Below are 26,491 nucleotides of genomic sequence, written 5' to 3' on the forward strand. Positions count from 1 at the left end.
CACGCGCCCGGGTCCCAGGGACCACCAAGCGGCGTCGCCGGTCTACGGGCGGAGTGGACCGGAGTCAGATGGAAACGCTGCATGGAAACAGGGGCTCTAGCTTCCTAATGGAGCTTAAATGATCTTGTGACTGACCTGCCATATCGGCAGGAGGCTGTGCGCGGAAGCAAAGTGACGATAAGATGTGACTTGATGTGGCGGATTGATTGGTCGTGTTTGCTTGGTAATATGGGTTAGAGTTGAAAAGGGTTGTTTCCGTTTTCGCTCTCCTCCCATTCCCTTTTCGGCCAAGGTCTATCCCCTCTCTGTTTCAAGTCCCTTTGCGCGTCTTGCACACAAGTCTCCAGACCGTGTTCCCTCCGCTACTCTCGTCGTCTTTGTTGTCTTCCAGCTTCCCTCCTTCGCTGCTTCTGCCCAATACGCAGTCGCTCTCCTCCCCTACCTCCCCGTCCATGCGAAAACGCCAGCGTATGGAACAAATGTCTGCAGCAAATCCAGCTCAACAAGAACATCATATTCTCAATTCCGGCGCAGGTGTCGGTGACGACGCGTTCATTAACGATCACGATGCAGTCGACTCTGCCGGTGACGATGAGGACGAGGACGATAAACCAAAGACCGACAAGAAAGCTGGTCGGCGTAAGATCAAGATCGAGTTCATTCAAGACAAGTCCAGACGTCATATAACTTTCTCAAAAAGGAAAGCTGGTATGTCTTGCATCTCTCTGGCAGCATTATCGGCCACCTTCTCACATTCCGTTTACAGGCATTATGAAAAAGGCAATTTATATTCCCTATTTATCGATGTAACCCCAGACCACTGACCCTTTGTCTCTATTAGGCATATGAACTTTCTACCCTTACTGGGACACAGGTCCTTCTCCTCGTCGTCTCCGAGACCGGCCTCGTTTACACCTTCACCACTGCCAAACTACAACCCCTCGTCACCCAGCCTGAAGGCAAGAACCTTATTCAGGCATGTCTCAACGCACCCCATGGCACCCTGCCCTCTACCATGCCAGTAGGTACTCCTCTGGGGCGGTCTGCCAATGTTGGTCCGGGTTCAGGGCCATCGAGCAATATTCCTGGCGGTCTCTCTATAGGCCAGTCGGGTGGTGGTGGCGGTGTCAAGGAAGACGACGAAACTGGCCAAGACGACGACGAATCTGTTCGAGGTGGCAGAGCATCAACTGGTGACAAACGTCGACGTGCTTCCTCCAATGCAACTCCACCAAACTCTCGAGGCCCTCCCACCTCTCCTCATGCCGCCAACTCCTCTATCCCTCCTCCGCTCAGTATCCCACCCGGTTCTACTACATCTTCTCAACCCACATCTGCTCATCCTCAAGGCCCTCCTCAGCCTCAGATGAATCTCGGTTCACCCACATCCCCACAACAATCTCACAACACTGTCCCAGGTTCATCATCAGCTCCCTACTCGCCCTCCTACCCTCATCCTCATGCCCCCCACTCCCATCATCCCTCCCAAGGCACCGATAGTGGCATGTATGGCACCTCACAACATATGATGTCCGGTGGATATTCGTATGGTGGAGGGCAGCCAGCTCCTCCCGGTGGTCAGTTATCGGGTCTAGCCAATGCAGCCCAGCAACATGGCCATTGGTCGCCTCCTCCTCCTCCCCAGCAGTCGGTGACCGGTCAGGGCGGTCATTACACGCGACGATAGTGTGTAGTCCTAGATTTAAAAAAAACAACCTTTTTCCTTCTTTCTGTTTTTTTCAGGTGGAATGCTGTATTGGGCTACCCATTGTATGATGATTATTCATTTTTATGCTTTGCCTTCTACAAGATGCAAAGGGAGAGCCAGACATCCGCCCTCAACCCTAAACTGTATTACTTGTTCTCTTTTATCTTTTGTCCTTCATATATCCTTAGTTACCTGTTCGATAAACATAGTGCTTTATCGCCCCCTACTTCGTACAATCCCCCCTCGACGCTGTTTTGTGCTTTCTTGCCTAGTGTTCTTCTGTGTTGTTCTCGCCTTTAGGTTAGTTATGCGATTTATACTTTTTTTGGTCTCAAATGATTTCACGCCTTTGCCCACTTTCGAAAGCATATCGTTTGAGAACATCCCATACAAGTTCACGTTAAACGCGATCACGTGTGATAGCTATGATTTGCTCTTCCCCTTCTTGAGTTGTCGGACGGAGTCCATGCAACCATTCATCATCACATACCACGTATTATAATTTTTTCGGATATTCCGTATTATTAGGCGTGCTATCTTTGCGTTCTTTTTAGCGATCAACAATCATGCTGACGGCGTTCATGGCCCATCTGATATGGTATGTTTATCGCGTTATCGCGTATCGTGTATCGTGCGGCGGATGAAGGGAATGGAAATGATCTGCGCCACAAGTACAGCTTTATGCCTGAGCTGTATCTGGATTGGATTGTCAAACGATGCTTGAATTAAACAAGGTCGAGAGCTGTCGAGGATGGGAAGAACTAAAGCATTTCTTCACGAATCACCGCCCCCCTCCCCCCCACACGGGCCCCGGTGCTTGGCACCCATCGACGACGAACTATCCGTAAGATGGCTGTCAATGTTAGTGTATTGTGAAGCATCTTTTAGCCTCGGAAGGAACGAAACTAAAACTTCTCTATTGATTTTGCACTGGTATATGCTTTACCATTCTTGAAGCTTGACCTTGCTCAAGCTTTATATATTAGCATGAGTCGTCGATGTCCTGCTTTCGAGGCTAACTAATCTACGCTGGGTGATGCATGATACATCAGGGTACCTCCGATCCGTGTTATGGAAATGGAATCACTAGTAACCCTCGCTTATTCCTCAAGATCCACCCACCAGCATGGATGATGGATAAAAATGTCAACTATAGCCGCACTTACCCATAATTCAAGTACTTCTCAGGAACGAACAGTCTACAATGTACAGCTAATATAACAGTCAACCTGGCCGATGATGTATGTCAATGCGCCCAAGACCAAGTGGCATAAGACAGTATACGCAGCTGCAATTATTAGGGCTCAGTCCCAATGCGGTGGTTCCAGGTTAGCTATCACCATCCAAAACTCAAATTAGCTCAAATAGCTGCCTAATTAATCGCAAATCGCAGTATCCCACTCATCGAAATCTTTTCGACCGTAGTTCGGAGGCGGGGATACTGATGCGGGGGGCAACATTCAACCCACATCTTGAAGCCTGGCACCAGTCAAAACACTCGCAGCTCGCTCTCTGGAAAACACCACATGGTATCCGAGGCCCCAATTGAAAATCGATAGGTAGGCCCCAGAGCACCGGATAGTACTACCGCAGACGTAGATAGGTAATATGAAAAACTGTCAGTACGCGTACAACAGCCAGAAATTGACCAAAAACATGACATTATTAATTACATACAAGAATGGATTGAAAGAAGATGAAGCGTCGAGAAATATAAGGATACACATCTATGATGGGATAGATGAGAAAATAAGGATAGAACTACGAAATGTACAGTGGACAACAAACTGAAAACACACGAAACAATATCAGACAGGAAACGAAATCGTACGGGAGAAGATGTTATCAATAAAGACGAAGAAATCATAAAATCATTTTCGAGTATTCGTCGATCAAGGGGTAGGTATCCAACGTGGTGGAATGTTGTCGTTCATCGGCGGAAGGTAGAACTGACTACCCTTTCTGGTAATAGATGGGCACACTGAGCGTATTCAATCCGACTTCCATGCGACGAACACTCGCATAGCCCGGCTCAGCCTGTTTGGCTCCGAAGATACGTGAGGCGTTTGGGATCTGGGTGCACTATACGACGATGACCGCTCTCTACGCGGTCTTCCCCGTGAAGTATCTGCAGATGGACGAGGAGTCAGATTAGAAGCCCCTCCTTCGCTCGTAGCCGGCTCGAGCTGAAAGACCGCCTCTGGCGGCGACGTAAGAGAGTCGAGGGGCGAGAAATTGGAAGTGTAAGACGCGCTAAGTGGTCGCGTCCATGTCCTAGATGACGCGTGGGGACGATCAACACGTCGTGCCTGCTGATCCTGCTCCCAAAGCGCATACCGTTTGCAGGCGTCATCGAAGCTCTTACGCTCCGCGGTTGGCGACGTCCGGAGTGTACTCCAACCAAATCTCTTTTGGATAGCATGATCAATTCCAACATGGTCCTGCATATCCCTTTCAGAAGAGAACACAGAGGAATAAGCGAAGGCATGATACAGTTATGGAACACTCACAAATAAAATCTCAGTAACAAGTCTTCAAATTCTTCTCTCGCGAGGCGGCCTACCGCTGCCATGAGACGATCACTTGTCGTCTCTGGTGCTGGCGTGATGAAGCGCGGATGAACGTCGACAGATTTGGATCGAGTCCTCTGCGTCCTTGTGGCCTTTTCTACTCGTATCTTCTCCTGATACTCCTGGACCCATTCCCACATGGTCTCTGTGCATGCAAGGACTTCGGCTACTCGTGCACAAAGATGGAGATTCAAGCTTCGAAGGTCGACATTCAGTCTCTTATTAGGCAGCCTACTTCTCAGCATGGAAACCGATGCCGCGACTGAAAAAGGAGTGGCATTGACAGCTTCAAGACTGTCTGGTGACGCCCGACCAGCTCTTTCAGAGTCAGATAAAGGGAACTCGATTCTTTGCTTCAATGGCGATCTGAGGAAGGAAGCACGAGCTGATGGGGAAAAGGCTGCTGGCGGCGAGTCGTCCAAGGAAATATAGGGAGAAGTGCCCCTGATCAGACTTCGCACGGTGAGGAAGTTATCCTCGTCACATCCATCTTCCCTTCCGTCTAAACCACCGTTGGGAGGATTTGATACAAAGAAATGTTTTTGGCTTGGAGCAGCTGAGGAGTGTCTCCTGGCCCGGGGTTCAGTGACCATAGGGAGTGTAGGTATGGCATCCCGACCCTCATTCTCATCGTACTCAGGGTGGTACGAGTCATGGGCCTGATCAGCTGTTCGTAAACCTGAGCCCAGAGGTACCGCTCTTGGGGGAAACTTGAACTGAAGAGGCGGGTGCGTGCGAACATCTAGTCGGCGAAAGATAGGATGAGATCAATAAGCGGTTCACATAGATCAACTCACTGACCTTTGAAATATAGACCAAGCGTATTAGGAAGAATGGATAGTGGTGATAAATTGATGAACCTGGAGGAATGCATCTCATTGTAGATCATTTCGAGTAACGAATGATCACGGGGGTTTACCGGAGGTTTGGGAAGTTGTCGAAGAACAAAAGGAGAGATTGGTGCGATCGTCGTCCCTTCGCTAACCTGTTGGGAGAGCTGTTCATTGGGGTTGACATTACTGAAGATGGCGGAGCGATGGTGGGGAATGGAAGCCGCCACCCTGTGTTGCAGCAGGGGAAAATGTGGTTGGGAGTCGAGGGAGGCACGGGAATTTGACGATGATAGAGAGCTTCGGAGGAGGAAAGGAGCAACAGACGATTGGTTGTTGGTTGAATTCGGGGGACCTGACCCATTGTTGAGACTGGATTCACCGCTTTGAACAGACATAGACTGCCCATTTAGATTTGGGTTTCCCTTCGGGGAACAAACTGTGACAGTGTCCGGCCTAACAGTCGAATTTGTCCCAAACCGGTCATGTCGTTGTATGTCCTCCGGTGGCGTGCCCATGCCACTGCCAGCGCGGAGCTCTCCTTCTTCGTCTTCCACGATCGCCCCCACTTCTCTCCCCAAAGAGGTGATCGGTGTCATGGCTTTAGTCTGGGGCGAAGCGAGGGTGCCGATAGTTGAGCCCACGACAGGACTGATAGCCGACTTTAATGAAGGCGTACTGAGTTCATTCGATAACCTATGGAGCGAACCTGATCCAGCGGAACTTGTGAACGCCGACTCCGAATCGAGGTCATAATCAATGTCGCTGATATCAGAACCGGAGGGCGCCATTAAACCGCTGGACCGTTGGATAGCACTTGGAAATGAACCGCGATTGGTCCCAATTGAAGCTCTCCGCAATATGGGCCGCCGTGAATCTTGTGACCATGAGTTATTGGCTCCGTCTTCGTCTTCATCATTGCTGTTATCTCGATATCCCGGGAAAAAGAGGTCTTCTTCAATCATCTAAAGTAATAAGATATCAGTAAAGGATCGCAAGTAGTCTTTTTTTTCTGAACCTCGAAAGCACCGCTAGGTTTCATGACGCGTGTGATCTCCTCAAAAAGAAAGTCCCACTTGGGGATGCGTTGCGCCAAATAAGGTAGGGTCGATTTGACAAAGTCTTTTTTGACGAACCTTATCCTCGGGAACTCCTCGCGCTATGCGTTTAATATGCCTATGTGAGATTTCAGCCAACTCAGAAACGTCAAAAGAGAAACCAAAACTGACACAAAATCAAACTCTTCATTAGGGAACGGTAAGCCGTCTAGACTGGAATGTAAGGTCAGTGAGGCGACGTATGAATAGGTATAGCAGCAGAATGACCCACAAATTATCCTGGATCCATGTGATTCTCTGAGCCAAATCATTGGACCCGACCTGTTTGAGATCAGGGTGCAATGGGACAATGTCAAGCCCTTAAGGAAGTATAACAGAGCCAAGTTATCAGAGTCGTAATCCGATAATCATCGAATAAGAACGTACCAACAAAGTGACAATGCCTCCAAACTATTGCGCAATCCAATATCCAGCTGCCAGTACCTAGATTGAGGACTGAGCAACTGCCACTGCCATAACGCTGACGAATGAAGTACCACAACCAATATCCAGAACCTTGGTGGGAGGTTGCTCGAATTCATGCCAGGTTAAGCTACCACATATTTGTTTACAGAATAGGTTTTCCCAGACGTCCCTACAGAGTCGTAATTAGCATTGCGACGTTCATTCGACAATTGAGCAAAACGCACAAGTCCAGGACTTCCCGTTCATAGCTTCGTGGATACGGCGCTTCTTCCTTTCGATACGGGTGATGCTTTCTGGCACTTCCGATACCCCCTACCCTTCCCATGCTGAACGTCGATGCAACGCCAAGCTCAGTCACATTGTGACTTGCAGGTCCACCACCCTTGGTAACAAACTGGGCAGCTCTAGCTTGGATGTTCCTCTTTAATTCTTCCAGAATTGTTCGATCCGCAGTTGAGAATTTGAGATTAGTTTTATGGATCTCGGAGGAAGATATCGACGTGGATTTACGTGGACCGAAATCGCTGGAGGTTGTGGCCGAGGAAGAGGAATGCGATAGAGAGGGGCCTTCTGGGATAATTTGACGTTCGAAGAAGGATTCTGGTTCGGAGAGGACGGCTCGTTCTGGGGCTTTCTGGGTTGCCCGGGGAGTCGCATGAGGGGATTTTGGAGACCGTATGATCTGGCTTGGTTGTTGTCGCAGTGGAGGATTGCCAGCAATAGTAGGTAATGGACGCAGGGTATGGGGTGAGGCATGGCCACTTGGGGGTCTATTCTTCTGGAGCTTACTGCCAGTAGATTTTCGACGAAGTATAGATATGTCTGGAAAGTTGATTCCTGTACTATTCCCGAATGAGGTACCTGGACGTGCCTAAGAACATCGAAGGAAGTAAGTGGGAAGAATACGGTGTTGAGAAAAGTAAGCGGGGTGACTATAGAGGTCAAGAGAAAACATACGGAGCTAGACGACCGTACTGCGCGTTTAGAAGTCTGCTCAACAACAATATCTCCAGTAACCCCGACTACCTTAGATTTCGACGAGTCTCTGCCATATGAATCTGGAGGCGGATGGAGCTCCCAGGGAGTCACTTCTTCCCTTGTACCCGTCGCCGTTCGAGGTCTGTAGCTCTTCACTGTTGACTTCTTGGCTGATAGAATAGGTGTCGGTGACTGGACAACAATAAGACGTTCCTGGGCTACACGCGCAGGATTTCGAGGGGGTCGATTCGGATAAACGACCGAAGTGCCTTGGCCGTTCACATCAGGTTTGCTTGAATGATGATCAATGAAAGTGGAAAGACTGGGGGTTGCATCTTTCTGAAGGCGTTGTGGAGGCGAAGGATATGTCAACGGAGGATTAGTGTCGGATCGAGACCTGATGAGAGGAGGGCGCGTTGGAGGCCGATTTCTGGGGTCAATACCAGGCGAGGCATCGATGGACATGGCTTTGGCTGGGATCGTTAGCTGGTCAGGATATTGTCATGGCCATAGATGTGTGCTGGTGGTGGTACGGTGGTAAGTAGAATAAATTTGACATGACCATCATATCGGCAAATGGTTGCCACACATGGACCTCTCGCAAAGTCAAGTTTGGTATCATCTTTTTCTCAGAGTTGTTTTGGGTAATTCCATCACATCACATCACTCCGCTTCCTTCTTCAGTACATAATTCCCATTGAGTTCTGCCCCACAAAACACTGACAACTGCACAACTCAGCTTGGATCAGGTACGGCGTATGTAATTGAATACCCATCACGAGGGATCCCGTTGCTACGTGCAATTCCTAATAGTAAGTAGTATCTGGCGGAGTCAGCAAACACCGTCCTTTTGTGCCTCCAATCCATATACTAATCCCAACGCAACACGAGCAGCTGCCCTTCTTCTCTCTTCCTCATCGTCTATTCCTGCAATCTCATTTTTCATGTCCTGTAAAGCGCTGAACATACGTGAAAGATCGAATGGTGTCATTTCATAGTCGTCTCCAACGGGCTCATGAGCACCTGTATTGGCTGGCGATTGTGGGGATGGCGGGCCCACAAAAGATGTGCCGAATATCTGCTCCGCACTTTTTCGTACCTCCTCTTCGCTCGGAAGCCCGTCAAAGTCATTGTCCGAGGAATCCTGCCTACGGGCCATGTCGTCCAGGTCACCCACGTCGGGTTGGCTGCCCAAGGAATGGTACATGACACCAGAATACGATGGAGTAAGATTCTCGAGATCGACAAAATCACCCGAGGCATCTGGGGAAACGTGACCATCCGAAGTGTTCCCGGCAGCGGGTGACGAGACAAAAACCGTGAAATCGTCATCGAAGCGATCAAAAGCGGGCTTTGGTGTGGGCGCGTCGACATGATCTGCGACTTCGTCGTTGTCCACTGCGGGGGAATCGACAATTTGGTTTGCAAGCTTCCACGGGTCATCCCTAGAATCGTCTCCCTCTTCCAGCCAGCGAGTGAGCACATCAAGGTCCTTCTGTTGCCGAACGGCTGCCAGTGTGTTGTCGCTATTACCTCGAGTGACCAAGAGATCGGAATCTAAAGAAAGATCGAAGTCATCGCCTGAAGATTGAGCCCAATCGAGGAGGGCAGCGGGACGAGAGTCGGCTATAGACCGACTGTTCGATCTCGGTGATGTTTGCATAGACGGCCACATGATAGTGCTTAACGCATCGATGACTCGAGGTAGGGACGGTATTCCTATGAATCCGAGTAAGCTCGATGAGTTAATGAGCCTAAACACCCTCACCAGAATCGTTGGTTTTTTCAACGTTAGTATTGACGTCAATGAATTCAAATCCATGTTCGGAAAGAAACTCGTCCATGTCTGCCACATCTTCTGTCCTTTCGTCATCGTCTTCATCTTCTGCCTTGGTCTGATCATTGGAGCCAGAAGGCGGAAGCCTGACCGCTAGAGTGACTTCAGGTTCAAGGCCTTTAAGGTCCTGAGCAAGGCGCAAAATGTGATGTTTATACGCCTATAAGCCAGTTAGATAACTTCTATCATTAGTGAGTGAGCTTACATTTCCCTTGTTCCAAGTAAATATCAGCGCTGGAACCTCTTGTAGATGATATGGCGACAGTCCCTTTATAGTTCGTGCGAGAAAATGTATATCGGCAGAGTAATATCTATTCGATATTGTCCAAGTTATGGACTTCTCGCTTCCATTATCTGTCGACCCGGTTCGCGTTCCCGAAGAATCGATAGGTGGAACTGTTGGCGACAATGCCTGAATTTCTGTGAATCGTCAGGCGCTCCAGAGCGTCATTGAAAGTAGAGTTGCGAAACCGACGTTCAACGAGGCTGATGGCTCGTTCTAACGTTGTGGCCACAGTCAGAATGCGACAGGAAGGTGTAGAGGAAAGCATAACAATATGTGGACAGGATAGAGGAGGAAATTTTCTCACACATAATTACCTTCGACGCGTTCTTCAATCATGCAAGGCAACGCAACGGCGTCCTCGTCCTCATCGTCGGGTCCTGTGGCCCACAATGCTCTGCCACCACCTTCAACATCCTCAGCAAGTCGCTCCTCACGTATTGCCCCTCATTCGCACATCAAGGGTCTAGGACTAAACGCCGAAGGTCGCGCTGCAGCCGACAGTGCAGGTTTTATCGGTCAAAATAACGCTCGTGAGGTATCCACCACATACAATCTGGTTCATAATATGGGCCTCAGGTCTTTTGTTTGAAATAGGCATGTGGTGTAATCGTAGAACTTGTCAAGTCACGAAAATTCTCTGGACGTGCACTCCTTCTGGTGGGTGCTCCAGGAACAGGAAAAACTGCGTTGGCACTCGCTGTTTCACATGAACTCGGCTCAAAGGTGCCGTTCTGCCCCATGGTTGGATCGGAAGTCTACAGTACGGAAGTAAAGAAGACAGAGGTATTAGCAGAGGTTTTTCGGAGAGCTATAGGTGCGTGTCTTGCATTGGGTTGTCTTGTCCTTAAACCGATAATTAGTTGATGGGGACTACATCAATTACAGGTCTTCGGATAAAAGAAACCAAAGAAGTGTTCGAAGGAGAAGTGACCGAAATGACTCCCACCGAGTCTGAAAATCCACTTAGCGGTTATGGCAAAACCATCTCGCGCGTTGTCATTGGACTGAAAACTGTCAAGGGCACGAAACAACTTAGCATGGACCCCACTATATATGAGGCGATGATGAAAGAGAAGATTGTCGTCGGAGATGTGATTTACATCGAAAAAAATTCAGGCGCAGTGAAGGCATGTAGACCTAGCCCTCACTCCACGGCCTCTCTAACATATGTGCATTGTAGCGTGTTGGACGATCTGACGCATACGCGTCTTCGTACGATCTTGAGTCTGAAACGTATGTTCCCCTCCCTAAGGGTGAAGTATACAAGCGGAAAGAGCTCGTGCAAGATGTTACTCTGGGCGATCTGGATGCAGCCAACGCCCGCCCTCAAGGTGGCCAGGACATCATGAGCGTCATGGGCAGCCTTGTTAAAAGCGGCCGTACGGAAGTGACGGAAAAACTGAGAAAGGAAGTCAATAAAGTCGTGAAAGGCTATGTCGACCAGGGGGTTGCAGAAGTTGTCCCTGGAGTTGTATTCATTGATGAGGTGCGTCGACGCCTGAAACAGGAGCGATCTTGCTTCTTGCAATCATGTTCATTCCTCCTTGTAAGGTTCACATGCTCGACATAGAGTGCTTTACTTATCTAAACTCGCTCTTGGAGTCACCTATGGCACCAACAGTGATTCTCGCCACCAACCGAGGCAACGCGATCGTGAGAGGGACGGCCGACATTATCTCACCCCACGGTGTACCGGTCGATCTTTTGGACAGGTGCTTGTCTTCAGCTCTCGTAATATCTCCAGTCTTATATGTTGACTAGGTGCATGATCGTCAAAACGGAAAACTACACTCGAGACCAAGTCGCTCGTGTTGTACAGCTTCGTGCAAATGTCGAAGGGCTCAGGTTAAGCGACGGGGTGTTGGATCGCCTTGCCGCAGAAGGAGAGAGGAGCTCACTGAGGTACGTGTTCCCTCGTGTCATATGCTACCATTAACGTCTCCTAACAAGTACATATATAGATACGCTCTTCAGCTATTGACACCTGCCTCAATACTTGCCACAATCGCTGGACGATCTGAAGTCACCGAAGAAGATATCGGCGAGATGAACGAACTCTTTTTAGATGCGAAAACATCCGCAGGTTTGATTGGAAATCCATAGATTCAGGAATTAACCTTGCGCTATATATCAGTGTGTCGTCCTTTGGTAATTTACTGTTCATACTAAGAGAGATGTTAACGTAGTCCAAGTTCACCTTGTGTCCGATCCTCTGAGCTCCACATCCGACAGTCATCCAATTCCCACCGATATCCGCACTCCTTTGAGTGTGAGTTTCGGATGTTTTTCGGGCATGAACACAGAATAGGTCGAGGTCAGGCTTTGCCAAAAAAAGTACAATCAACGATTTTCTGGTGATCATGGGTCCGTTTTGGGTTTCTAGAAACAACATCTGAAAGGTTTATAAAGTCGACTGGGATGCATGGATTTGGAGCTGCAGCTGCAACCATGATGCATTCTCTTCTCTCCCTTGTCGCCCTCCTTTCTGCTCTCCGACCAGTGACTAGCGCAGGCGTCAAGCCAGGACAGATCAAAAATTTGGTTACATTCGGCGACAGCTACACTGACGTCGTCTCAGTTGGTGATGGAGGGGTAGCATGGCCCATGTATGCTGCAGGATACGCCCACGTCTCACTCTTCCCATTCGCGAGATCAGGCGCGACGTGTTCGAACAACATCACTTTCAGACCATTTCCCTCCGTCTTTGAAAGCCAGCTTCCACTGTACTTTGCTGAAAAGAACAACGGGACGTTGAAGTTGGACCCGCAGGAAACAATATATACTTTATGGATCGGTACAAACGATGTTGGTGCCAACTCGCTCATTACTGGGCAGCCTAAGGCCTCTATCGTCGACGTTGCAAATTGTATGGTCAATTGGGTCAGAGTGCTTTACGAAAGTGGTGCCCGAAACTTCATATTTCAGAATGTCAGGCGGTGATAATCTATTCGATACCCTATTTTCGATCCTAAATTTCTCACTGCCTCCAGATGATACCCCTTCAGCATGTGCCGATGTATTCCCCGAATGCTTACCCGGATCGGTTCTGGTTTGCTCAAAGAAACACGACAGAATGGAGCATTTTCATGGAAGAACTTGTACTTTCCGGGAACGCTCTTACGAAACTATTACTGAACGCATTGGTACCAAAACTTAAAGGTGCACACGTCGGTCAGTTCCCGCCCTCTAAGATGGCAAGCAACCCCTGACAAACATTCCCATTCCCTCAGCCATTCTTGACTCCCATAGTCTATTCCAAGATATGATTGATCGCCCATCACTCTATCTTAACGGGACGGCACCATTCAATGTCACTGGTGCAGTGAATGCGTGTGTGTTCGAAGTCAATAACCCAAATAACCCAGTATGTACGGTCGTGCCACCTGGTCCAGAAAGAGACAGCTATCTGTGGTAAGTGAATCCCAATCCAGTGGTATCTCTCCAACAACGATAATAGGTTCGATGAACTTCACCCTAGTGAACAGGCGGATCGAATAGTTGCAAGGCAGGTAGCTGATGTGATTGGTGGACAACGAAATAACTGGACTGTTTGGTTGAGCTAAACTACTTGAGTTGACTTTGTGTTCACTGTCGGAAGTATCCATCGCTTACACCGCCAATTGTTGAACAGATAGCTGACATATCTGCTACTTTATATAATCACCATCTATCTCCACATATGTTCACGATATGTAGAGTCACATGACAATGCCATAAATACTCAGCACAAATGTTTCCAGTGGTCCTCCTGCCCTACTCCTGCATACATTGACCTTTGGTAGGTAAAATATGCCATTTGGACCCATTTCCATCATGGGAGGAACAAGGGACGCCAGAATTTCCTTTGCTGGACTGTGTTACGGCATTATTACGGCATGGTCAACATATGTTCACGATATATTGAGTTTATGGGATATATATAAAGCACATATCTGTACGACATGGGCCGGTTTTGGTGGTGTAGTGAGTCGAAATTCATTTGATTCAGTATTGGTATGAAAGCAGTTCAACTCATGTACAAATAAGATTTTGATTCAGCCATGACAACATACATACGAGCCCATTAAGATGTGACTATCAATCCGCCGCTTGTGGTTCTCCCGATTCCACTTGACCTTCCTGTTCATTCTCACCGGTTGCATCACGTATGCCTCCGGAAGCAAAGCTCAAGATACCAGTCAGGTCTAGCTCCTGCACAACCCTTTCGGCATCCGCGATTTCCATGTCAGCCAAGCACAGGTTGAGCTTCTCCAACGAATTTTCCTTGAGAGCCACCTGCACATCCTCCGGGAACTGCGAGAAAACATCCCATCGTAATTGAAGAGCTTTCCGTACTTCCTCGATATCTAAATCCTCAGTTCCGGGGCCTTCGAGAACAATCTCCGGTGGCGGAGGGCCAGAAGGTACATTGAAAGAAATCTCCTGGCCTTTAGACTCAGGCACAAGTTGAATCTGTTCCTTGCCTTTCGCGATTTCTTCTTTTGACTTTTTAACTCGGTCGACAAGGTGAAGGTAGGTGTTATTGACATCATCGACAAACACCTTCTCTGCTCGTTTATCGCCAGATACCATCCTACAAAGACCTCATCAATCGACAAAGATCAAACACAGCATCATTTATGACCTACTTTTTGAAGAAAATCCCAACGCCGTCAGACCCCAGTTTATCGCAGTATTGCAGAAGAAGACTCTGATGCACACAGAGTTTCGCGTAACGCGCATGGCCGTTGCTTTGAGCATCGAATGCGGCTACCAGGAGCGCGTCAGAAGCACCAGGGACAACTACATCACGGTGTTCCTGGATGAATTTGAATGATGCTTGATAATCCCACAGTGGGAGCTTGGAAAAGGCTTGTAAAGTGGGAGTGAGTTGAGGGAGCAAATCGTCATCATCCGCGGAGGCACCAGAAGTGGAAGGAATAGCTGGAGTATCGCCTGGTTCCGCATTCAAAGTTTCTATGTCCGTCACTGTCGTCGTCGTCGTCGTCTTTTTGTCGATTGAGCCTGGGACTGGGGGAGGGGCGGGCTTCGGTGGGACATACTAAAAACGATCTTCAGCATCTTCCCATTGTCTTTTTGGTGAGACAGTACCTTGTTGCTGAATCCATCGTGTAAATCTTCACTTGTGATATGTTTCTTTTGCTCCTTCGACTCCGAATCTAATTCCGCAGCATCTCGATCGATTGTCTTCTTCAACTCTTCACAGTGGAATTTCATGCCTGCTACAAGCGCTTTCGCCAATTTCTCCTGCTTTTCGCTCTCGAGGACTGAGCCGTCCTGAACTTCCTGTTTGGCCTTGGTGCTGACTTGCTGAAGCAAGTTCAGAATCATGCCATCATATGTGTGTTCCGGCTTGGATGGATCGTTTCCAGGCGGGCAGTCTTTTGATGGGTTCTTTTCTAACTGCTCGACAAGGGAGTTGAAGTAGGTAGTTGTTGGAGTAGAGGAAGATGGAGAACTGATGTTCTCATATATTTCTCGGATTCGAGGAAGTAGAACGTTGTTGCAATCGATTTGTGCCTGAAGGTTGGCAATCTTGTGTTTCCGAGATTCTCGTTTTTCGTGAATATCGCGTTGTTTCCAACTAAAGTGGGAGGAATATAAATGTCAAAGAACGAGGAATTCCAAGAAGACTAACCGAATCAGAGATCGTTTATCGACATTAGGGTGACCTTCAATGTCAGAGTCATCCGAAAGCTAGAACGAGGCTCAGGTGACTTATTTCGTAGAAAGTAATTAGCTGGAGAATACCTCAAGTTGATCCCACTTGGAATAGTTGAGGGGCATTGCAAGTTTGAAAGTGGTGGCAAGAAAGGAGTGTATAAACAGCTTGCGCTGTGTTCAAGAACCTTCTACTTAACACCTTTCTTCTCCCGCTGATGGAGGTACGATGGCCGGCCCGGCAAACCTCAGACGGCCCCGCACGCGTCACGCCTCAGAGCTCTCACCTCCACAATGGAGTGGAAATCCGATTTTAAAAAGGCCATCGAGTCTTTCAAATATTCCAAATACGACGAGGCGCTCATTTCCTTAAATCGAGTACGTGAACCCCGTTAAGCTCTCTCTATCTCAACCAATTGACCTCATAAACAGGCTCTGGAACATGGAGGTCGTGAGCATTATGTAGTTTTCGACTCTCGTTCAGCGGTTTACTCGAAGATCGGGGAACTTCGACTCGCGTTATTGGATGCAAAGAAAGTCATCAGTTTGGCTCCAACGAGGTGGCAAGGCTTCTCGCGTGCGGCGCATCTTTTCCTCCAGTTCAATCGCTTCGTTGAAGCCCAGAAGATGGCAGATGCTGCCTTGAAACGACTCCCAGCAGATGATCTGAAAAATCGTGCGTCGTTACTCGCGCTCATAGGCGAAATCAAAACAGCTCGAAGTCGCGTTACCTGTCATCTTGCAACCCTACCAAACGAACTTATCTCCGAAATATTCCACTACTTGGTCGATTTCAACCCCATCAATGTCCTCTTGATTTCCAAAATTTCCGGTCATTTGCGGAATGTCGCATTAAACACACCCTCACTGTGGAGAACCTTGGTGCTCACGAAGAAATCGCCCGTTCGGAAATCTGCTTGGTGGATTGAGCGTTCGAGGGGTCGTATACGAGAACTCAGTCTTCGAAGATCGCTACTTGAAGAGAACAGATGGACTCTGGAGAATATAAAAGGAATTCTGTGGGATCACCTACGCATCCTCCGCTTAGAGGATTTTGATTTAACCCAAGTGCTTGAAAAGCACGCGCAAGTGGGGCAGCTTCCTTCACTGGAGGAGTTAGAGCTTAGAGATAAACTTTTAGACACATCTAGAGACCGTTTCATCATCCGATTCTCTCACCTACGACGTTTAAAGTTGGAAGGATCCATAACCAGTCTCCCAGACAAATTTCCATCCACTCTTCGCTATCTATCACTTCAACGAATTCCAGAACGTTGTCTCGATAGAATCTTCTCTCTCCTTGCCTCCAATCCTCACCTTGAGGCCTTGTGTCTCGACACAACATTTGCGGAATTCTGGAAAACTCCTACAACTGTCATCTCCCTTCCATACCTCACCACTCTTGAGATCTGCTGTCTCCCACAATTGTTCCGATTTCTCACATTTCCCACATTGGCAGTCCTTCGCATCAAGAAAAACGCTAACATCGACATGATCATTCAAAGTTTGGTGGAGAACGGGACAGGGTTATTGACAGAAATCTCAGTGATTTCGTGTGCGGTATCAAATGCACTTTTTCTTCAACTGCTTTCCATGAATCCTCTCCTACAATCTCTCGTTCTTAATCACTTGGCGTACACTGCAAACCCAGTCCTCGAAGCCTTAGCACCACCATCCCAGGCAGGCGCGTTATGCCCTGCCTTGACCCATGTCGACTTTTCAAATTGTCCCGACGTTCAGACAGGACCGCTCGCACGCCTGGTGAAATCTCGTCTTGCAATCGAAAAAGAGACGACACCTGAAGGCGAAAGCTCTGTTCGGCGTCCAGCACCCATCGATGTGATCAAAGTGGATGGTTGTCCCCGTATCGATGCCGAATTCATCCCCTGGTTCCGGCAACGAGTACAGACATTCAGTTGCATATACATGACAAAGAAAGCAGCAAGTTGGAAGCGTTGAATTAAGTGCTCAATATCTTAGTAGATTTGAATGGCTGGAGTATGCATACACTTATGTCGGAGATGTATTCTATACCACAAAACAATGCGGATTATTCGTCCAGCCTTCCTAGTACAAGCCCTAGTTTGTTCTTGACATTCTCCCCGTCGTCTTCCTGGATGTTCCAAGCAAGGAACCGACGACAGATGTCTTCCGCATTCTCTAAGTCTAGTCTTTCGCTGTCGGTCATTTCTTCGTCTAGAAGCTGAGTGATCTCGTGATTCGATAACATTTCGCTAGGGAAATGAGTTAGAAAGAAAGATGTTGGGTTTATCCTCTTGCATCACTTCGGAGGACTAACCTGACATGCTGCGCCCTCTGGATGATCCGAGTAGGAACTCCGCAGATTTCGGCACACTTAGCGGCGTGCGACTCTAACGATAAGCCCTCTGCAGCCCTATCGAGGTGATGTCGTCGGTCGCTCCCAAGAAGAGAAAAATGTAAGAATACTTGTACAAAAAGATGATTTCCTCTCCCGTTACGGCCTGCGGACGGTCGTCCTCTTGAGTGGTACCAGTCACAAGTAAGTCATCATGTCCTCCATAATGAACGTCGGAGCCTCCGTTGTTTGATTTACGATGCGTTGCGAACATCACTTGCATGTGCAAAAAAGTTATAGGCATCGAACATGGGTCGAGGAGTCCTTCCCTGAAGATATCATGGAAATGAGTAGCAACTAGAACTTTGGGGCAACTTGGGCCTCTGTCCAGAAGGTGCTTGAGTACACCACAGAGAAGGCCAGCGCCATCTGTAAGAACAATCACAGACAAAAAGTGTGCAGAGAAAGAAGATGAACAGAAGCCAAGGGAGATCAGAGTGTAATCATGAGTATGCGAGAGTGAGATCAATTATACGAGCCTGGAGCTAGAGTGCCTTTTCCGAATTCGTCCAGTAGAATCAACGAGCGAGCAGTACAATTACGAATAGCCAAAGAAACTTGGTTCAAGTCGATCATGAAGGCGGACTGAACCTAGAACGTGTCGTAAGCTTCGGCGCTTTTGCCGCTTACAGATGAAAGGGTACTTTGGACACGGATTCTCGAGTCGAGATACGTGTGAAAACTACAAGGATTCGTTAGTAAAGTGCAATTGAACGAATAAAAGCACATTGAATACTCTTGTCCACGATTCCAAGAACGGCGGATTCAGCAGGTACGAAACTGTAGAAAAAGAGATGCAGGCAACCAAGAACTAGGTAGGACTTGGTACCTACCAGCCAATCTAGTGGTGTGTACACTTTCTGAGCACATATGAGTGACGCCGGAAATGATTAGGCTGACCTGAGCCATGTAAACGATGACAGCAACCTATAAAGCAGCAATTCGCAACTCAAAAGGCAAGGCGCAAAAGAGGAACTCCGTACTGATTTTAAATAAACGCTCTGAAGTCTTGAGTTTCAGCCCATTGGTCAAGTGTTGCCATTCTCTATCCCTCACCTTGCCGCAAGCGTTCGCTCCTGTGCATATCACCACGTTATTCCACCGCTCCGCTACAGCTTCGAGCTCTTCGGGTCTCCAAGAACCACCACGAAGTCGAGCGTCGTTAGGCACGAAAGTATCGACTACCATCTCTTGAAGAGGATGCCTGGATGACAGGCCACCGTGCGTTAGTTGGCGGGAAAGGGCATAGAAGGCGAAATAGCCAGAAGGAACTGACAGACCTGCCTTGCACAATCTCTATCATATTTTCCTCGACCATGATCGGTCTTCGATACTCGTACGCGCTTGACACATCCGCGAATGCAAGCAAGCAATCAAGCTCGGCGCAAACATCACAGACACGACGTATCGTTTCATCGTGGACCAGTACCTCTTCAAGCAGATCCTGTACGATCTCGATTTCCCGGTCCACGATCAAAGAGTGCAGATCACCGATATGTGAATCCATGTCTGGTAAGGTCACTGGGTTAATACGGAGACAAATATGTGCTTGTTCCATTAGCTACCGTGCATTTCCTGCGATTTGAAATAGACTTGCGATCTGGCTCGAGTGAGTGGGAGTATGATAGCTGTGGCTAGTGAACACACTCAGAGGAAAACTAGAATCATAAGCGTTATTGAGCAACGGGCTGGGGAACCGGATCGCAAACCGTGAGGAACGGGTCACCTGGAAAGTCCACCCATTCATCGTTTTGATGTCTTCTTCTGACTGCCATTCTTCCCGCAAGGGAACGCAGATGAGAAAACCTAGGTAGAAATGCGGTAGTATGATGATGTATATCGCATGCAAGCTATTCCTTCATAAAGAACAAAAGGACGAACCAAGTTGAGGAAAATAAACGACGTTCAGAGTTGTTGCATAATCCTCTGGGACCGTTTGGGATATCTGCTCTGCCACCTTTGACTAGTACAGTCAAGCATATGTACTGGAATCAACTTGAAAGGACGTGTTTGACTCACCAAGACTGAGGCGATCCCGTGATAAACATGTTTTCTATTGTCTAGCTCTTCGTCTATATGGGGTCTCACACAAACCCTTTGAGCTTCAATTGACTCTTCCCAGTCGATCTGAAATGACATGTGTATGTTTAGTAAAGGCCTCCGAATCCGATGTGGCGTACGATTTCATTGATCCTGGTGCCGACATCCCTAAAGCTGGCGATATCCAGCGATGAATTGAGCTACTTCGGCAGTGTGCACGTATCAGAACGTGTGGTTTGCATCAGGGGCCGTGACCAACCTTTCTAACGACATGGAGACCAGCTGCTTCATGCAAATCTCCGAGGGTCTCCCTGAGCAATGCACAACAGACCGTGAACTAGAAGGACAATAAGCATTGATCAAATCACGCTGTATTAAGCTGAGGTGCTAATACCTTGATGAGTCCTTGCCATGCTCCAAGTTTGGCTCGACCAGATCTCAAGAGAGTCAACATTCGAGGGAGGTTTCTCAGTCCTTTCAAATGATTTTTCAACACATTGGCACTTGTGACGTTCTCGGGTCTCATGAAGCACGCCACAGCATCGTGGCGAGCGTTGATCACAGACAGCGACAGAGAAGGCCGCAATAGCCACATTCGCATGAGCGAACGGCCCAGGGTAGTGCTAGTGGTATTAAGCATTCCTGTAAAATGTATGAGGCTTGCCACCCTGATCGCATTTACGAGTAAGAACGTTACCAGCAAGTGACAGGCCTTCCTTAGTCTTCTCTGAATGTATGGATGCGTGCCGTTCGTCTTCGAATATCTGCAAGGAGCTAAGGAGCTTGATGAGGTTATGGGATAGCGCGTGACAGAGATATTCACAAAAGAGCATCGGCATTGAGCTGCATTACTTCAGATCTGCAGAACACCGTAGGCGTTGGTCGACAGAGCACGGACGTAAAAAGGTAAACGACGAACAGGGCCAGAGTTTCAATTGAACGAATATCCAGTCCGTGAATGCCTTCGTCGTCGAAGCTCATTGCACGCTCTCGGACAAGATGGTCCAGCAAAGCCCCCACGGAAGCCATCTTCACACGATGTAAGCCATACATAATGACGGGATAGGCGTTGAGAGGGCGCACACAAAATGGAGACGTCTCCACAGAGATAGAGTTTGCCAAACGAATGGACGCGTTCCACCGCTTTGTCAGGGGATCGTGTACACTCTCGCTTCTCTTCCTCATGTAATCGTACGCATTCCTGCGCTCCGCCATACCAGAATCAATGTCTGAGGATGAATGAGCCATGAACTCGTCTTGGGGCAGATCCGAAAGTAACGGCAGAGAAAGTAATCGGTCGCGTCCTTTTGAGGCAGAAAAATCTTTTTGTGATCTGATCTGAAATAGACCGTTCGAAGCATCCACTGTTACTTGCTGCAATAAATTTTTGTTTTCGATTCACAGAAAATTTCGCTTACTACGGTCGCGTATCATGTCGATAAAAATCTCGTCCGACCTGGAGCTGACGAGTACGACATCAGGATTCACTTGCTCGAGGACTACAATCTATCAGCCATTGACAAAGCGGGTATCAGGCTGAAATAGAACTGGACTCAACTCATATTTGTTAGATCGAAATGGCTCGATTCTGCGGTATCATGGAGAGTGTACACGATGCATTTGATTGGGTCGTAGTATGCCGCACCGATACGTTGGCTACAGCAGAAATACCGTGGTGCATATGTAAGGAGACTCAGATCGCGATAGGAGGGAAATACGCACTTTTGACAGCAAGCGGTCAAGCAAATCTTTTCCACGACCTCAGAATCACTGGACTCTTCAGAATCAATACTAGTGTTCCTTTCCGGTGCTTCTTCAGTTAAGTCTTCCTCTTCCCATCTAACTCTCCTCTTCTCGACTGGATTTTCTTCCTCATCCATTTCACAATCGGCACGCCATTTTCGTTTTCGAGAGCCACTGGTAGAGGTTGGCACAAATTTTCGACGAATGGTCATAACTAGCAATGAGAGCGGTAATCGCGATGATAAAGAATCAAAAGTCTTGAGTCAAAGGAAGTGGTAGTGACAGTTCAGAAACGCGAAACCCAAGACGAGCACGTGTCCGCGACGCTGGTTCTGCCCCGGCTAAGTCCCCGTTCTCAATTCAATAATAAATTATCTACGCATGAATCAGATGCCTGAATTCTCGGTTTCGGGTTTCGTACGAATTCATCGTTCCTCTGCTAGACTGCCATGAATCCCACACAACTAATGACGGCGATAGAATTTTGATTTAGCCCCGAGAATCGCCATTAGATATTTTTACTACTTCCTGCCACTCTTAAGAATTTCTTGTGCATCGCCGGTGACTGTGAGGTGTCAGAATATGAGTTCCGAGACAAGAGACAGACGATCTGCGCACCATTCAATAAGAGACTCTGGGTATCCAGCATGACACGGTTCCCAGAAGTCGCCAGTACGTTGGCGATATCACGGGCTGCCTCCAGTCGACGAAGTTCCAAGAATCCCTTATTCTGGCGCATAGCCTCTGAAATAAGCTCTGCACTTTTAGCCTCACCCTGAGCCCTGACAATGATTGACTGCAACAAATGGTTTCAGGAAAAGTATCGCGAGATGGAGACGAAACATCACCTGTTTCTCTTGAATTGCTTGGTCGACCAAGAAGGCAGCCCGAAGGGCAGTTTGTTGCGCAACCTTGGTATATAGGGTTAGTAGATGTTTTGAGAACGTCAATTTGTCGAACAATCTACCTGTTTTGCCTCAACTGCGTGAGTGAATTCTGGAGAGAAAGCGACATGTGTTATGGAAACATCGTCCAGAACCAAGTTGAACTTCAATGCTCTTTCAGTCAGATTTGCGCGTACGAGTCGAGATACCTAGCAAAGTTCTGTGAGGTTTTGTACGGAACACATTATCTGCGAGACATACATGTTCACGTTGGGTGATCAATTGACTTGCATTGAACTGAGCAACTACGCTCTTCAAAACTTCATTGACAATTGATGGGAGGACTCTCTCGTCATAATCTTGGCCGAGTTCTCGGTACAAGGTGGGTAAGGTCTGGATGGACGGTCGAGATAATACACGACACGTAATGTTAACCATTTGTAGGTCTGTGTTGCGGCATGAAGTTGAAGATAAGTCCATAGAGAAAGGAAGAACCTTTGGTTCCCGTTAAGCTTGCTATATTCCTTGGTTTAGCACGTATGTCGAACGTTATTGCTTTTTCAAACCACGGCACCTATTGAGTCAAGTCACGACCAGAAGCCTCTAATAGAAATAGTGTACACACAATAAGATGAGTTCCTTCTCCATAAACATGATTCGTTATGCCGTTCAATCTGAAAAGGTGTCAACCTTGAAGAATCGATTCTGCAGCCAGTCATACCGCGTGTATTTGATAGCACGATGACCACCGTCGACTAGACAATATCAACTGAGAAACTTTCCAAGTGAAATGCACAAAGCTTACCGTTGAACAAGCTTGCGTTCAGGGCAAACCCACCAGCGGCAAGAACAATTAGAAGTCCACCTCCAGCAAAGAAACCTCTTCCAGGATTTGGAGCACCTCCAGAGACTTTTCGGAGCTGTGAGACGAATCGTCGCATTTGCTCTGGATCCATCTCGACGAGCAAGTATGGGAGAGTGAGACAAAGAAGCGCGCCGTCGCTGACCGTGACGCACTCGAGCGGCACACCGGAATTCCCCGCCGGACGGAGGTCATTGCAAATTTACCTTCCTCACAACTATGCACGACAGTCTGAGCAGCCTCGTACGTATGTTCAACTTTTTTTCTAAGAATGTTGGGGGAAATGACTGATTTTCTGTCATTAGTTTGGCTGGGTGTCCATTGCATCCTGGTACGACACACGCGCGTTCAAACGTTCAACTGTTATCATTGACCAGCTCACTCCTTGAAGGGTGGTCGTCTACACTCCGCAAATTTACGAAAACTATGTGTTGCAATCTGGCGAAGGACTCAGCATTCTCTTTGTCTTGATATGGCTCGCTGGTGATCTCTGCAATGTATTAGGGGCAATCCTCGCATACTTGCTCCCTACCATGATAATCCTTGGTTCTTACGTGAGTTCATCTGATGTTTTCAGTCATTTCGTGAGTGATTACTCTCATTCTCAAAGTATACCGTTTGCGACGTGATTCTTCTGGGACAAATATACTACTATCGCTGGAAAAGAAACAAATCACGGCACCTCTCCTCCCAGGAACGTGCACCACTTCTACCCGTCGACCGGAACGATGAGAGAGACAATAGTGTAAAAGTGGTGTTTTTACGCTACACCGGTGGTCTTGCATTTGTATTTACAACAGGTACTATTGCGTGGTGGATAAGCAGCCTTGTTGGGTATCCAGAAGAACACGATCTTTCTACCGCAACTGCGTTGCGCACATGGGCTATCCAAGTCCTGGGCTGGTCAAGTGCCATCCTCTTCGTGAGTGTCCCCATTGTCTTTGAACAGCAGATGACTTGAGGATGTTGCAGTTTGGGGCACGGATACCACAAATTGGTGAGTACCTAGTGACTGCCTCGGGCTTACGGAATACTGATTTAAGTCAGCCAAAAACTTTGAGACGAGGTGCGAAGGGCTCACACCTACGTTATTCTTCTTTACCTCGTTCGGCAACATTACCTACGTCCTTTCCATTTGCGTCAAAAGCATGGAAAAGTCGTATCTGATAACAAACGCAAGTTGGTTAGCAGGTGAGCCTGTCGTTCCCGGAGGACTAGGATATTGCCGACATTGGGGAACTGATGTGGTGATGTAGGAAGCGCGTTGACGGTGTTCCTCGATTGTATCGTGAGTACAATGTCCACTTGATATCCACCTGCTCTGACGGATCCATGGCACTTCCCCCACCTTTCTGATGAAACCAGGTTCTGACGCAAATTTTCTATTACCGTACACACCCTCTGGAGGCGTGAGCGAGGACACTGCTTGACTACTAGAATGATAGGCTCAGTAGAGTAGCTGTTGATAGAACATTGGTCTAAGCTGTGAAACACATATGATGATTGACCAAATTCCAAAGATGTTTTAATTTTCTAATGATGAATGACCGAAGGAATCAACAAAGATACAAAGAATTATTCAAGCCACTGTAAAGTCCAGACCACTTTCCACACACCTAATGTTCCTCATGCTATCCTCCACCATTGCTACTGCAAGTGGGCCTGTCACTGGCAACAAGCCATAAAGATTTCGGATAGGGATGACATGTGTTGGTAAGTCAGTGGAAGCGGGTAGGACTACATCTGCTGATGCTACAGGTTCATGCATTTCGAAGCATCCTTTGAACCTTTCACTGTGGGGGATAAAAGGGAGAGGTGCACCGAGTTCGTTGGCTGAAGGGGAAAGGGGAGTATCACGGTAGAAGAGAGAGATGCGGTTGTGGTCAGTGAGCATGTAGGCAGTTGGGTCACCCTCTTCTTCATGATTGCATCCAAAGAGATACAATTTTTGCTCATCTTTGTTTAAAATTCAAGTCAGCGAAGAGGAAATCACCAGCAAAAAGCATGGGACTGACGGAGGTTGAGATTGACAACCAGTCCAAAAGCCACCTTCTCTCCCAGTCGTCCTGCTTCCCCAACTAACTTCCCGTTGGGCCGTTGCCTGAGAAATTTTGAGTTGTCAATACATTTTTCGGGTGTGAGGTGATCTGTCCCATAAAGCTGTTTACATGAACCGCATATTCAGAAGATAGTAGAAAGGGAACATACAACGGTTCGAGCATGGTGAATCAGCTCATGGAAGAGTGTGATTTTCAGGTGGGTAGTGATTATATCCGTGTATTTGGTAACAACCTGCCGTTTCATCTTCCCACAGCTCCTGGGCCATAACGCGTAAAACCCGGAAATAAAGATAAACATAGCACCCTTAAATGCCTCATGAGACCTGACAGACCAGCCCCATGGGCATGGGAGTGTCTGGGTTGTGTCAATGGAATCCCACACAGCATCCCATGGCTGGAATTCGTCATCATTGTTGTTGTGAAGATCGATATCGTAAGACGGTGATGCTGCAATTCGACGATTGCTCCTATCGGGGCCGAGGTAGAGAACAATTGCGGGAAGTTTCCGGTCGTTGGGAGTTTGCTGAGACAGTGTGAAAATTGTACTGTATCGACGGCGATAACGTTCTTTCTGGTCATTCGCCAACGCAGCCCATTCATTTTCATCAAATCCGGAACAAGCCGCCGCAAAGCCATATTGAATTCTCCGATTGCCGGGTTGATTCTCTGCACCAGGTTCGAAGAGCGACATCAGAATGTCGCTGTAGACTTTTGCGATCATCTCATTTGCATCCTGCAAATCCTCGTCCCTACTGTCCTTGAGTCTCGAGAGTCTGTACTTGGGCCCACAGTCGAGGGTGTTGTAGATGTTAAACTCGAGAACAGCTGAAGATTCGGTCATGGCGAGAAAGAGGGGTGGTTGAGATTACTTAACGCAGTCACCGTCTGTCTCGTTGATGATGTGCTCAATCCTGACCACAGTAATAAACAAGGTGATTCTTGCCATTTGACTGTATGATGACCATCTGACCCTGACTATGAAATAGCTGTTTTCCATCATGTGCACACGCAGCGTACACCAAGGACTAGTCGCTCGAAAAGTTCAAGACGGACTATCTCAGTGTCTATCAGTATCTGCCTCGCCCACATAGTAGAGAAGCTCCTTCGAGTCGCTCTCACCATCCACGCGATC

The 26,491-nt window shown here is 47.9% G+C and overlaps 12 protein-coding genes across 13 annotated transcripts; 6 read left to right on the forward strand and 6 right to left on the reverse strand.

Moving 5' to 3' along the window:
• Positions 1 to 280: 280 nt before the first annotated feature.
• E1B28_012344 (uncharacterized protein) lies at positions 281 to 2,151 on the forward strand. The gene is made up of 3 exons (XM_043157443.1): positions 281 to 708; positions 767 to 780; positions 842 to 2,151. Exons 1-3 carry the CDS (start codon positions 453 to 455, stop codon positions 1,685 to 1,687), a joined length of 1,116 nt encoding a protein of 371 aa, XP_043004810.1. The 5' UTR covers positions 281 to 452; the 3' UTR covers positions 1,688 to 2,151.
• A 1,121-nt stretch (positions 2,152 to 3,272) lies between these two features.
• E1B28_012345 (uncharacterized protein) lies at positions 3,273 to 8,226 on the reverse strand. 2 transcript variants are annotated; one of them, XM_043157444.1, is made up of 11 exons: positions 7,589 to 8,226; positions 6,856 to 7,502; positions 6,703 to 6,800; positions 6,593 to 6,649; positions 6,438 to 6,525; positions 6,338 to 6,379; positions 6,245 to 6,284; positions 6,127 to 6,183; positions 5,080 to 6,073; positions 4,219 to 5,020; positions 3,273 to 4,159 (listed from the first exon to the last, which is right to left on the reverse strand). In XM_043157444.1, the coding sequence occupies exons 1-11, from the start codon at positions 8,072 to 8,074 to the stop codon at positions 3,700 to 3,702; spliced, it is 3,771 nt and encodes a 1,256-aa protein (XP_043004811.1). In that variant the 5' UTR covers positions 8,075 to 8,226; the 3' UTR covers positions 3,273 to 3,699. The 2 variants fall into 2 exon arrangements, with proteins under 2 accessions (XP_043004811.1, XP_043004812.1); XM_043157445.1 differs by having other exon boundaries at positions 6,856 to 8,226.
• Positions 8,227 to 8,289: 63 nt separating this feature from the next.
• Positions 8,290 to 10,028, reverse strand: E1B28_012346 (uncharacterized protein). Its single transcript, XM_043157446.1, has 4 exons — positions 9,922 to 10,028; positions 9,652 to 9,866; positions 9,378 to 9,606; positions 8,290 to 9,328 (listed from the first exon to the last, which is right to left on the reverse strand). The coding sequence occupies exons 1-4, from the start codon at positions 9,995 to 9,997 to the stop codon at positions 8,442 to 8,444; spliced, it is 1,407 nt and encodes a 468-aa protein (XP_043004813.1). The 5' UTR covers positions 9,998 to 10,028; the 3' UTR covers positions 8,290 to 8,441.
• Positions 10,029 to 10,066: 38 nt separating this feature from the next.
• On the forward strand, positions 10,067 to 11,081 carry RVB1 (RuvB ATP-dependent DNA helicase pontin; the record flags this gene model as incomplete). Its single annotated transcript, XM_043157447.1, has 3 exons — positions 10,067 to 10,267; positions 10,327 to 10,546; positions 10,618 to 11,081. 3 exons carry the CDS (start codon positions 10,067 to 10,069, stop codon positions 11,079 to 11,081), a joined length of 885 nt encoding a protein of 294 aa, XP_043004814.1.
• Positions 11,082 to 11,340: 259 nt separating this feature from the next.
• Positions 11,341 to 11,835, forward strand: E1B28_012348 (uncharacterized protein; the record flags this gene model as incomplete). The annotated part of the gene is made up of 3 exons (XM_043157448.1): positions 11,341 to 11,444; positions 11,494 to 11,634; positions 11,694 to 11,835. The coding sequence occupies 3 exons, from the start codon at positions 11,341 to 11,343 to the stop codon at positions 11,833 to 11,835; spliced, it is 387 nt and encodes a 128-aa protein (XP_043004815.1).
• Positions 11,836 to 12,049: 214 nt separating this feature from the next.
• On the forward strand, positions 12,050 to 13,295 carry E1B28_012349 (uncharacterized protein; the record flags this gene model as incomplete). The annotated part of the gene is made up of 4 exons (XM_043157449.1): positions 12,050 to 12,660; positions 12,723 to 12,903; positions 12,963 to 13,143; positions 13,190 to 13,295. The coding sequence occupies exons 1-4, from the start codon at positions 12,151 to 12,153 to the stop codon at positions 13,293 to 13,295; spliced, it is 978 nt and encodes a 325-aa protein (XP_043004816.1). The 5' UTR covers positions 12,050 to 12,150.
• A 438-nt stretch (positions 13,296 to 13,733) lies between these two features.
• E1B28_012350 (uncharacterized protein) lies at positions 13,734 to 15,628 on the reverse strand. Its single transcript, XM_043157450.1, has 5 exons — positions 15,484 to 15,628; positions 15,371 to 15,429; positions 14,824 to 15,316; positions 14,361 to 14,773; positions 13,734 to 14,305 (listed from the first exon to the last, which is right to left on the reverse strand). Exons 1-5 carry the CDS (start codon positions 15,517 to 15,519, stop codon positions 13,810 to 13,812), a joined length of 1,497 nt encoding a protein of 498 aa, XP_043004817.1. The 5' UTR covers positions 15,520 to 15,628; the 3' UTR covers positions 13,734 to 13,809.
• Positions 15,629 to 15,664: 36 nt separating this feature from the next.
• E1B28_012351 (uncharacterized protein) lies at positions 15,665 to 17,414 on the forward strand. The gene is made up of 2 exons (XM_043157451.1): positions 15,665 to 15,771; positions 15,826 to 17,414. Exons 1-2 carry the CDS (start codon positions 15,688 to 15,690, stop codon positions 17,350 to 17,352), a joined length of 1,611 nt encoding a protein of 536 aa, XP_043004818.1. The 5' UTR covers positions 15,665 to 15,687; the 3' UTR covers positions 17,353 to 17,414.
• Positions 17,415 to 17,443: 29 nt separating this feature from the next.
• E1B28_012352 (uncharacterized protein) lies at positions 17,444 to 21,765 on the reverse strand (the record flags this gene model as incomplete). The annotated part of the gene is made up of 19 exons (XM_043157452.1): positions 17,444 to 17,627; positions 17,693 to 17,788; positions 17,842 to 18,139; positions 18,754 to 18,974; positions 19,051 to 19,279; positions 19,336 to 19,370; positions 19,418 to 19,428; positions 19,497 to 19,576; positions 19,652 to 19,733; positions 19,790 to 19,897; positions 19,951 to 20,010; positions 20,070 to 20,147; positions 20,205 to 20,452; positions 20,508 to 20,584; positions 20,634 to 20,669; positions 20,730 to 21,174; positions 21,229 to 21,309; positions 21,369 to 21,466; positions 21,533 to 21,765. The coding sequence occupies 19 exons, from the start codon at positions 21,763 to 21,765 to the stop codon at positions 17,444 to 17,446; spliced, it is 2,700 nt and encodes an 899-aa protein (XP_043004819.1).
• A 309-nt stretch (positions 21,766 to 22,074) lies between these two features.
• On the reverse strand, positions 22,075 to 23,393 carry PHB2 (Prohibitin-2, subunit of the prohibitin complex (Phb1p-Phb2p); the record flags this gene model as incomplete). The annotated part of the gene is made up of 9 exons (XM_043157453.1): positions 22,075 to 22,118; positions 22,172 to 22,349; positions 22,402 to 22,464; positions 22,521 to 22,646; positions 22,699 to 22,883; positions 22,933 to 23,011; positions 23,063 to 23,111; positions 23,159 to 23,192; positions 23,243 to 23,393. The coding sequence occupies 9 exons, from the start codon at positions 23,391 to 23,393 to the stop codon at positions 22,075 to 22,077; spliced, it is 909 nt and encodes a 302-aa protein (XP_043004820.1).
• A 92-nt stretch (positions 23,394 to 23,485) lies between these two features.
• E1B28_012354 (uncharacterized protein) lies at positions 23,486 to 24,924 on the forward strand. Its single transcript, XM_043157454.1, has 8 exons — positions 23,486 to 23,542; positions 23,605 to 23,630; positions 23,691 to 23,853; positions 23,910 to 24,221; positions 24,272 to 24,296; positions 24,347 to 24,490; positions 24,556 to 24,587; positions 24,665 to 24,924. Exons 1-8 carry the CDS (start codon positions 23,519 to 23,521, stop codon positions 24,710 to 24,712), a joined length of 774 nt encoding a protein of 257 aa, XP_043004821.1. The 5' UTR covers positions 23,486 to 23,518; the 3' UTR covers positions 24,713 to 24,924.
• E1B28_012355 (uncharacterized protein) lies at positions 24,819 to 26,200 on the reverse strand (the record flags this gene model as incomplete). Its single annotated transcript, XM_043157455.1, has 3 exons — positions 24,819 to 25,255; positions 25,315 to 25,459; positions 25,508 to 26,200. The coding sequence occupies 3 exons, from the start codon at positions 26,198 to 26,200 to the stop codon at positions 24,879 to 24,881; spliced, it is 1,215 nt and encodes a 404-aa protein (XP_043004822.1). The 3' UTR covers positions 24,819 to 24,878.
• Positions 26,201 to 26,491: the final 291 nt, after the last annotated feature.

Source organism: Marasmius oreades, chromosome 8, assembly GCF_018924745.1.
Source record: "Marasmius oreades isolate 03SP1 chromosome 8, whole genome shotgun sequence".
Lineage (NCBI taxonomy): Eukaryota > Fungi > Basidiomycota > Agaricomycetes > Agaricales > Marasmiaceae > Marasmius > Marasmius oreades.